We start from the raw sequence: 15,897 nt of genomic DNA on the forward strand, positions 1-15,897 counted from the left end.
TTCCATCCTGGATAAGGGAGCCAGGAATCCTGCCCCCTACAAGAAAGTACACCAGCAGCTTGGGCTGGAAAAGTGTACCAGAGTTTCCTTGATATTCATACAATCCCCAGAACCCAGGCAGAGAACGTGGCGGAGTCTGTGGAAAGGTTACAGCACTGCTTTAGGAAAGTTCTCAAAATGCTATCACTTACTTCACTTATTATCACACTGGAAAGTCATCTCACCTTCAGTGTTCTGAATTCATTCATTCATGTCAGGTGGCAATTGTAATGTGTTACTATATTGCAGAAAAGCAAAGTGTTTGTTAATCAGTGGAAACAGAAAAAAAATGTATGTCTCCGTGGGTGTGTGGGGCATTGTGGCATTAAATAATTTGGGGAACTACTGCTTTAAGCAAGTTCCTCTATTGCAGAACTTCTCAGGGCCTTCAGAATGTTAATCTGAACTACAAATCTTCACATAGTGGAGAAGACAGTCAGTAATACTTCTCACACATACTGGTTTGCCGTGGGTCAGCCTGCTGAACTAGCAAGCCATAAAAATGTTTTGGGAAAAACTGTTTTCGAGTTTGAGCAACCAGTACTAATCTTCTCTCCAGTCTTTCAGTTTTGCACAAAGATACTTGGCAATTATTAGTATAAATCATAAAAACAGCCACTGTCAAGCTGACAGAGAGAAGACAGACAGTAATGCCTTCTTTGGGCTCAGTTTCTGCATTTGCCTGTTTTTCAGTAAACAACTTTATTCTTCCAACAATCTGTAAATGCCAGTAAAATATGAACTTGAATGCTGACATATAAACACAATCTTCTAGGGACTTCCCTGGGGGTCCAGGGGTTAGGACTCTGCACTCACACTGCCGAGGGCCAGGGTTCAATCCCTGGTTGGGGAACTAAGATCCCACAAGCTGTGCAGTGCAATCAATCAATCAATAAGATCTTCTACTTAATTTCAGACATGAGCATGCACCTGTCTAGTTATGAGGCTTTAAAAACTAATCCTAAACTTTCCCTTTTTTTCTTTTCATTTCTAAATTCTCCCCCACAAGGTCTGTCACTCTACCATAGACACGTCTACCAAAAGGCATGGCTAAAATTCCTTCACTTTCTTTTCTTTAATCAGCCAGAGGTGCTATCATCACCCAAGCCTGTTCCCTGAGCTACTGTCCTCCTTTGGTATCAGCAGAGTTTAAGGTGTTTTTTGTTTTTTTTTTTCTTTTTTTACGTTAAGTATAAAAAAAAAACAGGTGGCTTTCTCCAAATGGGGAATTTAGAATAGTACCTTTGATATACCTACTATATGAAATGCAAAGACTTTAAGATCTGACTTTATTTACCTAGTTATTGTGAAATGAGTTTTAATAAAAATCAGAATCAGAAAGTGCAAATACAAGCTCAACACTTATTAGCTAAGTGACTCTAGGCAGAACACTTAACCTCACAGAGGCTCAGCTTCCTTATCTGTGAAATGGGGGCAAGTAGGATCCATTTCATAGGGCTACTAGGAGGATTAAATGAGACAAGGAATGTGTAGCATTTAACACACATGACAGGTACTCATAAAAAGTAGCTGCTGCTATTATTATTATTATTACCCTTGGTATTTTATTCTCTAACCAAGTTCTGAGTATCATGTAACTCCACGTAAACCATTAATACAAAGTGAAAAGAAATCCAGTTGAGATCTTCTTCATAATTCTACATAAAAGTATCATGGATCCAAGGCTACCTTTCAATGCATTCGCTTTGTACAATTTGCTTAATTTTTGTTCTCCGTCAGAAAGCTTCCAATGCAGGAGAAACTCTGGAGAACATCCAATTCGCCAGCATCATCACCAACTAAATGGTGGCTTATTTTAGAATCTTATTGAAGTGAAAAATATTAGTTTCTCGAAGAAACAGTTCAAATATGATCTCCACCTCAACTTGGTGCTCCTTGCATAAACTTTAAACAGGGTTCTTCAAAAATCATTTTCTTTTATGGTCATGTTCTATGACTTGCGGTTCTTTGTACAAACCTGCCTTTCTTGGGATTATAAGAGCATGCTCAGTGTTGCAGGCAGGTGTTCCACAATATCTGCATTGATCCTTTGAGACTCTACCAGCCCCAGTTGGATTCAGTCAGTGGGGAAGTGAAATCTAAGGGAATCCAAGTAGGGTAGGCAACAGACATGGAGCAGAAAACTCCTCAGAGTTACTCCTTTTCACCAAGAAAGAGAAGTGGAAAAGCTTTATAATTCTCTACTCACTCACCATTTCTTGCCTCAGATTTCATACTTTTCTTAAATATAGAACTGTTTGCATATCTAGATATCTCTATATAAATTTTCTTCTAGTTCCCTCCATAACTCTACATTAGTGCACTGCAACTTTCACGTATGTAAAAGTTCTCATACTGGGTGATAAACACTCTGCGTGGATACAGAGCATTACGGGCACCTTGATGGATGAGGTTACCTCTTTTCTGTTGCCTTTCAAAACAAACTTTTGCGTTTGACGTAACTCCCTCATAATAATACCTATGCAGTGAGTTGTGAGGGTCAAATGAGAACTTTTTTTGGCAAGTGCCATACTCTAGTAGTTGTTGCTAATTCTCAGGAGAAGAACAAGAAATCTGCAGGTATATGTCTTAGATAATCAGTTTCAGAGGGATGGAAAATTGGCTAAAGCTTATTTCACTGAAACGCAAGGAAGGGGGTCTAAAGACTAACAACCACACTTGCTTCTCACATGCAGGGACCTCCTACAAAACCCCCACAACTCAGTACTAAAGACCATGAGGAAACACTGGCCTCACCTCAGGTCGCAGTCTGTGCCGCAGGGTTCAGTAATGGGTGCTGGCTGGGGCAGCCGATCACATCTTTGATCAGAAACTGTAAGCTGATCAGATTCCCTGGTACAAACAGGTTTTCTTTTCCGCTCCCCTAAGCAAGGAGGAAAAAAATCATTCAGACAAAGTAGCCTATTCCATAAACTATTTAGACCAGGGACTGGCAAACATTTTCTGTAAAGGGTTAGACAGTCAGTATTTTTGGTTTTGTGGGCCACATGACCTCTGTCGCAACTACTAAACTCTTGTTATAGGGCAAAAGCAGCCGCTTACAAATGTAAAACATTGGTGTGGCCATGTTTCAATAAAACTTTATTTATAAAAGCAGGAAGTGGGCTGGATTCGGCCCACGGGCTGTAGTTTCACAACTCATACTGTAGACAAAAGGAAACAAGATAAATCACATAATACGACTACTAAATCCATGTCTCTGGAAAATCAGTTTGGCAGAGCTGATTTTGCTTGGCTTCGCACATAATGAGGAAACCTAGCATATCCTGAATCCCTTAAACAGCTCAACTTGCCAGCCCAAAGTGACCAGATAGATGCAGAGAAAGATTAGAAAATGCATGCAGATCGAAAGGTTTATAGATTGCATGTATTTGGCTGCTTCCAAAAAAATAAAAAACACCTTGAATCCCCCAAACTCAACCTGAAAGTACATACCTTGGCAGGGTTTGCTGCATGCTTGCCAGGGTCCATGACTGTTCCAGTAAAACTGCTGGGGTTTGTCTTCAATTGGAATATTGAAAGAATAGCGCACATCAGGGTTGTATAACTTTCCCACGGACAACACCTGGGATGTGCAGACAAAATGGAGAGGATGTGTATGGGCCCGGTGATTCTTGGAGTTAGAAAATGGGCATGGGCTCATTGCCAAGTTTTTACCTGAAGCAAAAGTTCTTGTTCAATGCGATCTGTGGAGTTGATTCTTTCCACTACATTGTCGGACCCGCTGTACTCTATCATGGCATTCCCAACCCGGATTTCCCTTTTGGACATTGTGACAACAAAGTCTCCATTTAGCAAGAATTCACCTTTACTGCTTGATAAAGCTAAAGATGAGAAAAGAGAATTCATTGATTTGCTGCCATTTGAAATAATACTTTGACAGGCAGAGAGCCAGACTGTGAAGAATGTAGACTTTTCAGCCAGACACGCACAGGCTCAAATCCGAACTTTGCCACTTGCCAGCTATGTGGCCTTGGGACATCACTTTCCTCCTCTCGGTCTTGATCTCTTTATCTCTTAAGTGGAGATAAAACACCTCCCCTTCATGGTGCCCTTGCAAATTAGAAATATAATACAAGCATGCTAATTAGCCTGGGGTTTGTGATACAAGCCCCGCAAACACAGGATTACAGATGGAAGCAATGAGCTGTGGTTACCAGAGGAGAAGGGGTGGGGCGGGGGGCAAAAAGGGTAAAGGAGATCAACTGGATGGTGATGGATGGAGACTAAATTTTTCGTGGTGAGCAAGCTGTAGTATATACAGAAGCGGAAATATAATGCTGTACATGTGAAACTTACATAATGTTATAAACCAACATTACCCCAATTTAAAAAAAGAAAAAATGTTTTATGATTTAAAAATACGTATTAATAAAATGAACTTACAAAATTGGTTCCCACACAAATAACCCTTTCTACTTCATATGAGAATTAGTTGAACCTACTGAATCTTTGTTAGTTTTCTCTGTTTAGACAGATGTTGAAATGTAGAAATCCATAGCCAGTACGATGCTCAAGTATCACTTCCTTGGTGAGGCCCACTGGGGTAGCCAGCCTCCAATATGGCCCCAACGATCCTTGCCTTTTGATAGTCACACCTTGTGCTGTTCCCTCCCACACTGAGTAGCACTGACAGTGTAATCACTAGGATACTGTGACTTCCAAGGCCAGGTCAGAGGCATTAGGGCTCCACCTTGCTCTTCCTTGAATCTCTGGCTTTGGGAGAGAAGTCAGCTGCCATGTTGTGAGGATACTCAAGCAGCCTCATTAAGAGGCGTCTTACAAAAAGCAGTGAAGAACCGAAGCCTACCGCCAATAGCATCTATGTGAGGCATCTGGTAAGTGGATCTGCTAGCCCCAGTCAAGCTTTCGGATAGGATCACAGCCCTAACTGAAGTCTTCACAGCCACTGTAGGAGAGACCTCAAGCCTGAAACACCCAGCTATGCTGCTCCCAGATTCCTGACACACAGAAACTGGGATATTGTATATACTTGTTGTTGTAAGCCACTAGATCTTGAGATAATTTGTTACATGGTAAAACCTACCTGGATCATTGTTTTTAAAACTGCAAGCCCCTCCCACTGGCAGCACAGATTCCATACTTCCTATCCCATTTCCCACCTTAATTTTTCTCCGTATCACTTTGTTTATGCTCTCTCTCCCCAAACAGGAATGTAAGCAAGGATTTTTGGACTGTTTTATTCACAGCTATATCTCAGCTTCTGAAAGAACACATGGTAGATGCTCAAAAATAGTTTTTTGGGGGAAGAATGAATGACTCTACTGTGAATCTTGCAAAAGATGAAACAATCAGTGAAGCTGAACAAGTAATGTTAGAGAACAGCTTGAGTCAAGTGCCAAAACACTGGCCAACTGAGAACATGACAGAGTTAGACCAGTTAGACATTTAAGAAAAGGAAATAAAAATGGACAAAGAAGATGAGATGACAGCTGCTTCAGAAGGAATAATTTACTTATCCAAGTGTCAAGAGAGGCTATTGGGACAGTGGATAAAAACCTCAGGAAGCTTTTTAAAAAATGACTCATTTTCAGACTTTACTGTCAAATTCAAACTTTAAGCAAAGAATGTACCTCTCTATCACATGACTTGACTGGAAAACTTAGGGAAAAATATTTATTAATTGCTTATTCTCCATTCTAAAAACATGGGCATGATTAAAATCAAAATACAATTTTGTTGAATACAAGAAAAAATAAAATTTATTTTCATACTTTTTGATTAATTTCTCGAGATAAAATCCCAATCATATCATGATCAAATCAAATCATAGCCCAATCATATCTTCCCCCTAGTGTTTACTATAAAAGTTTGGTTTTATTTTAAGTACCTTTTTTTTTTTCAGTACTACTGCTCTTTGAATAATGAATTCTCCCATGTTTTGAGCTTGACATGTAGCAGGTACTCAAGAAAGCAGAGCTATTAAACATTTGAGCCCTGAACAAAATACTAGAAAGAGGCCAGTTATCTTTTGTAAGTTGTGCACGATTAGCAAATCTTGGCAGCGAGGGATCCCTTGAAATGCACAGGCCATGTATTTAGGTGAATAAAAGGAATGTGGAAATTTAACCCAGGGTTGGCAAACAGGTGTCCTCCCAGACACAAATGTCAATCATTTGGTACTAGCCGTTCAAGAAACTACGCAGAACAGGATTCCTTGACAGCCTCATGTCTCAGCATCATTAATGACATCTGTCTTGGTTGTGGGATGGGGAGGAGCCAAGTTATCTTAAGTGTCTTCCAGATCCTAACCTGTGCTTCACTGATGCAGGTGATGCACTGTCTTTCACCAGAAGTAGACCAGAAGCAATGCATATGTAGAAGAGGTTGAGAGGATTTAGGGGAAGTAGATATCGTACCCTTATGTGGAAATTAATGAAGGCTGCAATGAAGCTCTGAATATTCCCTGTGGCTCGGTAGCAGCAGTGCCCTTGTTTTCGAGGACATGGGAACCGCACAGAGTTCACCCAGCTGGGCACTATACTGATGCAAGGACTACTCTTTGCAGGATCAGGAATTAATTGCATCAAATTTGATCCCTAAACCTGCGCTTCATCTACCAGAATTCCTACCCTTATAAGCCCCATCTTGGCCCTGAGGTAAAAGTAAGATGCCTTCATTTGAAATGGTTGGGAAGAAAAGTGGTGACACAGGAAAAAAAGCTTTTTTAAAAAGATAATCTTTTAAAACAGGCAATCCAAGATCTTGGCTTCTTCTTCTTGATCCAAAATCCTTTGATTGTCCCTACTACCAATAGAACTGTAGCTCAAACTCCTTAGCATCACCTTCCTGTATCTTTACAAATCTTATCTTGACCTATTCTTCCAACCTCACCATTCACTCCCACCAATAAACCTCAACTCCCAGTCATGTTCATCCCCAGGTCAGCTATACATTTTTCTATATGGAAGTAGTAAAGTGAAGTGGTTAAGGGTACAGGGTCTGAGGTCAGACTTTAAAGGATTTTAACTCTTTTCCCATTTTCTGTTCATGTGACCTTGGGTAAGTTATTCAACCTCTCTAAGCCTCACTTTCGTCCTCTGTATAATGGATTTCTTACAGAATTGTTACAAACATTAAACAGGATCGTGCATATAGGATTTGGTAGCTGGCAGGTCAAAATGCCTTCAAATGCATTGTCTCCTCATCACACTTTTATACTTGCTTAATTCATGGATAAGAAAAGCATGACTTAAACATTATTAAAATATTTTCTGAGGCCAGGTGACTTCTAATCATGGAAGTGTGTCTCCAGAGCCTGTTAACCACTAAAGTTTTCTAAGAAGAAGGTCAACAAATATCCATGAAATGAGTGAATGAATTCAGGCGTTCTTATCTTATGTACAAATTGAAAGCAAATATGTTTAGCTACAGATTTTTAAAAATTTAACTTATTTGTTCTGCTAGACCGCATGAGCCTCTTTAAGTAAAGCCAACATTTAAAAATGCACTTTTCTAAGCCTAAGAAAGATCCCAGCCCATAGTAGGTGCTCAGTCAACGATGTCGAAAGAACAAGTGATTGATGGAACCTGACACTCATGACAAGGAGAACAGAGAGCTTCCAGACAAATAACTGTTTCCCCATCAGTGTAAACCTCTGACAACCTCATCTCCCCTGCAGCTCCTGCAGCGTGAGACCCACCAGCCATGCAAGATGTAGGAGTTTCAGTGGGTCACTGGTTGGAGACGAGGTTGTTTCTGTGGCACCTCAGGCCTCCTGAGGCTGCCTCCTAACGTGGGTCACTTACATGGCGGTGGCAGGATGTGCTGCCAGAAAAATCACCCAGTTCTTTCAAGTGAAGTCGCATGCTAGCTACTCAGCTGATGTTTCACTAAAAAGGGGGAAATGAGATGTCACAAGGCCAGTTCTGTAAATTAAGCGATAATCCAGTTCTGGCTGTATTCAAAGAGCAATCATCTATCCTATGTTAATTCTGGGGCTCCTTTCCAATGTCTCCAGGCTTCCTCTCATGCTTATGCTGACCTGGGGGCATTTCACCCTTCACTGCATGCTCCTTATCCCATTAGATGGTGAGTAGGAAAGGAGATAGGAGTCATCAGGTGAAATGGAGTTCCTGCTTTATCTTGAACTGAATCGATTCCTGTCTTCCCACTGCCACCATTAATCAAGGGCTAAGCGTCCTGGAGACAAATAAGCACCATGGAAATGGCTCCTTTTTCTCCTAAAGAAACACGAACATGGTGGCACTGGGTGCAACTTGGCTTTAACCCAACAGGAGGGAGGGGTCTATGCTGAAAGGATGACCTTTGACATGGAGACTTTCTGCTTCGGTACCTTGTGAAACAAATAGTTTCCTGAAAACAACAGTCTACTGCCCAACCTCCCACTAATGCGATTAGGGAGCTAATTTCCTGGGTTGGTTTCCCCCCCATTTCACCCATCAGAGCTGGGTTGCTACAAAGGCCCTCTCTCCTGGAAACTGCTCCTTCACCAACACATGCGAAAAGAGTATGGCTTGACTGACTTTGAAAAAAAAAATGTGAGGTATACAGATGATGATCGCTTAGCAACCGAACAGCTGGGACTGGCCTCCAGCAAGACTCAACTGGGGGCTTTAAAATCTTCTTAGAGCATTTGCTGCGCCTTCCTTCAAGCCAAGAGTAAACATTTACACACGGCAGATTTGATGACAACATCATATTTCTCCTAACTTGTTAAGAAACCACTGCAAGGTTCAAAGGCTCTGAGGTCTTGACCTTCACGCTCGGTGAACCGTGACTCGCCATCTTTGCCTGGACTTTTCATTTGCTTCCAGAGAGACGTTCTTTGGCCAACAGGTAACTTTCCCATAATATTCCATTAAAGAGCCATGACTACCTCAGACTGTCTGTCCCAGATGACAAATCTTCTTTAATTTTGCTTTCATTCTTCACAAGGAGATTAAGAAACCTCTAGTGAGAAATAAAAGGATAGCAGAAGGCCCTTCCCAATTCAGGCACCTGACCTGGTTGATGAAGTTGAATTGAACTGAGGCCACTGCTTGGAAGGAGATTCTTTTTCCAAGAAGGAGAAGAACAGTGGAGAATCCTTCTCCTTTTCGATGAGAAGAAAGGAGCAGCTCAACATGGTGTTTGGCTCTCAGGAAATTAACCAATAAAGGAGGCTGCATGCAATGCTGCTGGATTTAACTAGGAAGTAGTAAGGCCACAGCAGTCACAGGCTCTAATTTATAATCCAGTCCACGAAGGAAAATGCTTGACCCATTGTGCACAGTGGTTGAAGGAGAAATGTGGGATTCCCCAAAAATAATTTGGATAGGGTCCTCAAGAACTTTGTTAACTGTTTTAAAAGGTACCACTCATTTGGATATTTAGGGTGAGGAAAAGCTGATGCAACCACTGAGAATTGATTCCAAGTAAGATTTTACAGTCTTTAAAGAAGGAATGATTCTGTATATTTCCATCATAATTCCATCCCCCCATTAAGCACATGGCAGGTACTCAGTAAGTGAAGACAGCATGAGCAATGGTTATTATTCAATAATTATTCAATAATTCAGCCATCATGTACTTAGTTCATATCATGTGAAGGCTTCATATCGGGAGCTAAAAATATAAAGACACAGCTTCCGACCCTAAAACACTAGTGGTCACATGGATAAATAAGGAACAAGTCTCAACTGACTTGATGGTGACTGCATCCTTTTGGCTGCTCAGGTCAAAACCATGGAGTCATCCTTGACCCTTCTCTTTCTCTCATACACCATATTCAACCCATCCACTAATCATGATGGCTCTACCCTCAAAAGATATCCAGAATTTGACTGTGTACTGCCAATTCCACTGCTCCCACTTGGGGACAAGCCGCCAGCACATCCCTCTTCGACTACTGCAATAACTTTCTAACCCATCTTTCTGTTTCTACCCTGTACCCTACCCACCGACCCCATCTATTCTCAACATAACAGCCAGGATACTCTTTTAAAAATATAAATATGATTATTTCATGTTTTTCCTTGGTTCAAAACCTCTAGTAGCTACCCTCATCTTTCAGAGTTCAAGTCCTTTCAATGATTATATGGCCCTATATGATCTAGTCCTGATACCTGTTTAATCTCATCTGGGACTCTCCTCTGTGCTTACAAAGCTCCAGCCACACTGGCCTCCCTCTATCCTTGGAACAAACTAGACATGTTCCTCTTTTAAGGATTTCACATCGGCTGTTCCCTCTGCCTGGAATGCTCTTCCCCTAGATAGCCACTGTCTCTCGCTACAATTCAAGCATTTCAACTCCACTGTTCCCGCCCACCCTCAGTATCCCAATTTCCTTTATGCTGCTCTGTTTTCTAATTTTACTTATTACCTTCTATTACCTGTTTATTGTCTATCTCCTTCCACTAAAAAGTTCTAAGAAGACAGAAATTTTTATTTATTTTTTAATGTTTTTGTTCTGTTTTGTTCATTGTGCCTAGAACAGGGCCTGGCACATATTAAATAAGTGGCTGGCTGAATGAATGATGAGACATTGCAGAAAATGCTACAACAGAGGCATGTGTAAATGTTGTATTTAATTAGCACGCTTGGCTAAAGGATCATTGCTTATCTATAAACGATTTCATGCAGACATTCCAAGATATAGATACGGGTTCTAATTCAATCCAACAAATTCTCATTTCTAACTCAATATGTCCAGATGTTTGGACTAAGCCTCTGCAGAGGCTGTATTCAGATGCATGGAGTCCCTGCCTGGACATTATAAGAAAGTCCATTCATTTCTTTTAAAAACTGACTGCCCAGCAAGACTGCCCTGATTTCTTCTAGATCTGAGCGCAAGTCGCGCTGCTCTTCAGAGCTAAGAAGAGTCTGGTTGTGCAAGGTGACTAGCTGAATCCCTTTCTGTCATTACCCCAGTCCCCATGTCTTTTTTTTAATGAAAAATAATTGGGTGAATTTCCTAATCACTTATGGAAGTTTACAGAATGATAATCTGAAGTGGGACTGGGCTGAGCAAACAGTTGAAAATGAACACAGGGTTGTTGGTGAGCTGTGGTTTGAAAATAGGAATAGATATGAATTAATCATGCGCCTGGTCATGGTGAGAGAAAGATGAAGAAACTATGAAGTAACAAGATGGGCCATGTTAGCAATGACATAAGAAACATATTGCCAGTATAAAACCTTTGGGAATGACCAAGAATAATGAAATGTTGAATAAGTCCACCTGTGGTCTGCTATTGGTTAAGTCAACTAACACCTCTACTAAAACACTGGCGTGTCAGTTACCCAAAGGACAGATTTTTTTTTTTTTTTTTTAAAGACTCAAAAAGAGCAATGATTTTATGCTAAACTTACAAGGCAAATACTTTCAAAATCTGATTTGGGGATATATGGGGATATATGTATATGTATAGCTGATTCACTCTGTTATACAGCAGAAACTAACATACCATTGTAAAGCAATTATACTCCAATAAAGATGTTAAAAAAAAAAAAGAAAAAAAAAATTGATTTGGGGCCTATTTTCTAAGATCCAGAGTCAATTCCTTGATATTGACTACTATAACTACACAACTCTTCAATCAATAGGCTGAGGGTGTAATGTACAAGGGAGAAATAAAATAATAAGTTTCAAGATCAACTTCTTTCTTTTATGAAAATACATGACATCTGAAAGCTGTCCACCTGCTACAGGGGAAAGGAAGTAGCCTCTGCCAACTACTCCAGAGAACCAGAATTCCTGCAAATGGCAGGGGGCACCCATCTCACCTAAGTAGTTATCATCCTCTGATTTCCCTGAGAAACTGTGCTGCCGCACATCGATATTGGTAGCACCAGCTGGAATTCGGACCACAATATTGTAACCTGAAAAGAATTGAGCAGAAATTGAGCATTCCACAGATTGGTTCATTTTCTCTAAGCATGGTGTAAAAGGTGGCAACAAAGGAATACAATATAATTCTCACTATTAGGTGCCTTATAGCCAGATGGGTAATGTACCTTATCAAGACTGATTTTACACTTGACATGAATATTTTTACATATTACACGTGGTTAACAATGTTTACACTTTGACTATTTTCCTTCTCATGGTTCTTAGGAACAAATTCTTACCATAATGTACTGTATTAAATGTTCCTGCCACTGTTTTGCACGAAGAATTATCGCCACCACAAACCCCACATTTATCTCTCCGGGCTTTTGAGTTTAAAACATGATCGCATCCAGCTTGCTTTTAAAAAGAAAAAAAAAAAAAAAAAAAAAAAAAAGAAAACAGTTGAAATACATGGTAAGTATTAGAGAGATTATAAAATGATAAGTAATGTGTTTCTTTGAATGAGGCGCATTCAAAATGACAAGAACTTTTAAGTCTCTTTAAACTTTCAAGGGTTGGGAACTCAAATTGTCTTTAGCCTTGCTGTGGGAAAATGTGGTCCCTGGACCAGCAGCCATGGGCATCCCCAATGATGTTGAGGATGCAGAATCTTAGGCCCCACCCAGATGTACTGAGTCAGAGTAGATTTTCCGGCATGCTAATAAGACCCTTAAGTGCTTCGTCTACAGATTAAAGTTAGAGAAGCACTAGTCTACAAGTAAAGTAAACGAGAAAAATAGCTCAGGAATGAAAAAAAAAAAGAGAGGTTGAGGACTGTATCCCATTAAAGAGCTCACAGCCCATCTTAAGGGAGCAGCCGCTGTCCACTGCAGGTTACTGCTGCCATGCAAAAATAGGAGCCCAGTGTTCACGTATCCCAATTTTTCAAAAGGGACTGGAAAATCTGATTTTATGTGAAATCCCCTATGTTTAAATACAGGCTATGAATGGAGGACAAAGCATGACTGCAGGCTGCCAGGTTGAGGCCTCAGGCTCTAAGCCGCCTCTTTAATTTCTTCACATCTTAATGCAATGCAGCAGTGTAGACTGGGGTCTGAAAAGGACACCGGAAATCACCAGAAGACCAGGAGGACAGAGTTCACATCCTCAACTATTTTGTTCCTTCGAATGAACTAGCCTTTGAGGAGAAACTCAGTGTTTTGCTCTAGCGCATGGACTAAAAAGGAAGTCCGCACTGTAGCTGTGGGTCAGGAGGCGGGTGAAGCTCATAGGGGCTCTTCAATCAAATCCTATCAATGAGGAGCTCCAATGTGCCCTGGGCTCCATGCAAGGACATCACCTCAGAGCCTGGCTGCGAGGGATGAGTTCTGACTGGTGAGAGCAGGGAAATGGTGCCAAGCCCTCAAGAAATCAGCGCTCTGATGCTTTACCATCTGCCAGAAGGGTCTCGATTTCCCTCCCAAGAATAATTTGCCTGTGTGTCTTTGGTAGAAGTTATCCTGCTTCAAATCAGAAACCTGAGTGAGGCTGGCTCTTCCTCGTAACATCTTTTTGGAGCACAGCTATTCAATCTACAAAACTCACTGTCAGGAAGCTTTTGGGTTTAACCTTATGCACTGCGGTTATCGTAAAGAAGTGTGTATGTGTGTCAATTATAATAAATCTTCACAGGGAGCTTTTTTTCAGACTCCCACAGAGAGTGTCAGAAAAATCTAGGGCAGTGGTTCTCAAACTTTGGCATCAGGTGGTGCTGGGAGGGATAAATTAGGAGTTTGGGACTAACAGATACACACTGCTATATGGAAAAGAGATAACCAGCAAGGACCTACTGTATAGCACAGGGAACTATACTCGGTATTTTGTAATAACCTATAAGGGAAAATAATCTGAAAAAGAATACACACACACATATGTAACTGCATCACTTTGCTGTACACCTGGAACTAACGCAACATTGTAAATCAACTATACTTCAATAAAAAAATAAATCAAATCAAATAAAACATAAAGGAAAAAAAAGAATTAGGTGGTGCTGATGTTGGTCCGGGGGGCCCCACTTTGAGAACCACTGCCCTGGCGATAATGCACAGATACTAGCAGCTGCTATTCTATCAAGGAAGCCACACATCACAGCTTGGCAGCAAGACAACACAGTGAAGAAATCGCCATCTGGGACTCACCCGGCAAAGGCCTTGGACACAGATGTCGTTGGTGTCCTGGCCACACGGAGTTCCATCTACCACTCTGTCACGGAGCTGATAGTAGGCCGTGTTCCCCGCCACCCTGCAGAACAGCTTACAGCGGTCCTTCATCAGAACTAGACAGGAGAAACACCATGCAACGTGACATTTGTGCCTGGACCCCGTGCCGGCCTGCCAGCCACGAGCACGTCCCCAGATGCACTTACTTCCACTGTACTTCGGAACCCAGCGCACGTTCGGAAGCAGACCATTGATGTTGAAATGCTTTCCATCAAAGTGAGCACATTGTTCGTCTCGGAAGTCTCGCCTCTGCTTGGGACATGGCTCCGTGTTGCAGGACTTAAATTTCATCCGGCGCCCTACACAGTACTTCCCACCATTTTTTGGCCTAAGAAAAGGCAAAGAACACACACGCTGTATTATAATGTATTTCTCCCCATGACTTGACAATGTAAAGAACACACACACTGTATTATAATGTATTTCTCTAATATATTATAATGTCATGTATTACAATGTGGCTTCCCGTCTTTGAGGGAAGCAAATGTGAAGTGGTCAGTGACAGTGGCCAGGGAAAGGGCTCTGGAATCTGGGTTTGCACTCTGCCTTCAATATCATTAAGTGTATAACCTTGGGCCAGTCACTGAAAGTCCTTGAGCCTCAGCCCTTCCATTTGTAGAATGGGAAGGCACCACCTGGTAAGGCTGTTTTGAGGATAAAATGGGAGAGCATCTAACTTTAAGTTTGAAACATAAAACCTGGCGTCTATTAGGCCATTCTGTGTCCTCCTTCCCCTGAACATCCACAGTCCTTCAGTTTGAAAAACACAGAAGGTCAAAGGTACAAATGAGTACTTGGAATGCTCCTGTCTACCTTCCGTATCATGGTACTTTCATGGGCAACCATCCTAAAACTTGCACCATTCCATTTCCATTCATTTCTGTCCCTCTTCTCTCTTCCTCTCTCTCCCTGCATGACCATTGTTTTTGCTTTGTTTTACAAATAAGATGGAATAAGATGTGCTCATATTTTGACTAACTTAACAGAACCAGGAGAGAGTGTACTGGTTTCATTAACTGTTGTGTGACAAGAGTATGGAGGACGCCTTGCAAAGCATCACAATGCAAATTTAATCTCAGCATGCAACCCCGTTCATGGATTTTCCAGATGTGACCCAGAGAGTATATTAAACAACCCATCTCCCAGCAGTCAACAGCTTGCCAAGTGCATCACAGAAACGGGAAGATCACAGAATCAGAGGAAATTGGACTCACTCACAGCCCAGGGCTGGAGCAGCTCGGATACCAGAGCTACTCGGATACCACAGGTACCACAGTTGAGGGCACCTCTCAAACTGAAAGATTTCTACCTTTTCTTTTTAGAATGAATCTTTCAGAGTAATTTGGACCATAAGAAGTGTTTTTGTTTTTTTTTTGGTTTTGTTTTGTTTTTTTGCTTTGTTTTGTTAAAACAGGGCTTGGGGAAGGGAAACATATCCATGACTATAAAATACAGAATGAGGGGCAGTCTAGCTGAGCCCGTGAGGCTCTAGAGTTGGATCTGGCTTCTTATCTTGGCCCTACCCTCACTGTGTGACCTTAGACAGAGTTCCTAGCCTCCCAGAGCTTCAGTTTTCCTCTTCTCTAAAATGAGTGCACACAGCAAATGCCTAAAAATGTTAATGACTATGATGTTACATGTCAGCACAACCCAACCTAATCCCATCCGATTCAGCAGTTTGTTTGTTTTGAGTACCAAATCTGAGCTATGATGTGTGCACCGTGAGGCAGGTCTCAATGGTACTGCAGAGTGCCTGAGTC

The 15,897-nt window shown here is 41.4% G+C and overlaps 1 protein-coding gene across 4 annotated transcripts in view; it reads right to left on the reverse strand.

Moving 5' to 3' along the window:
- ADAMTS9 (ADAM metallopeptidase with thrombospondin type 1 motif 9) overlaps positions 1–15,897 on the reverse strand; it is a 221,351-nt gene that overhangs the window by 151,953 nt on the left and 53,501 nt on the right. For all 4 annotated transcript variants that reach the window (XM_061197111.1, XM_061197112.1, XM_061197110.1 and 1 more), the window contains 7 exons: positions 14,284–14,465; positions 14,057–14,193; positions 12,155–12,272; positions 11,810–11,905; positions 3,718–3,884; positions 3,496–3,625; positions 2,797–2,923 (listed from right to left, as the gene is read on the reverse strand). In XM_061197111.1, coding sequence (XP_061053094.1) covers positions 2,797–2,923; positions 3,496–3,625; positions 3,718–3,884; positions 11,810–11,905; positions 12,155–12,272; positions 14,057–14,193; positions 14,284–14,465 — 957 coding nt within the window. The remainder of the gene's footprint in view (positions 1–2,796; positions 2,924–3,495; positions 3,626–3,717; positions 3,885–11,809; positions 11,906–12,154; positions 12,273–14,056; positions 14,194–14,283; positions 14,466–15,897) is intronic.

The sequence above is a fragment of the Eubalaena glacialis genome, chromosome 7 (assembly GCF_028564815.1).
Source record: "Eubalaena glacialis isolate mEubGla1 chromosome 7, mEubGla1.1.hap2.+ XY, whole genome shotgun sequence".
NCBI classification, from domain to species: Eukaryota; Metazoa; Chordata; class Mammalia; order Artiodactyla; family Balaenidae; genus Eubalaena; species Eubalaena glacialis.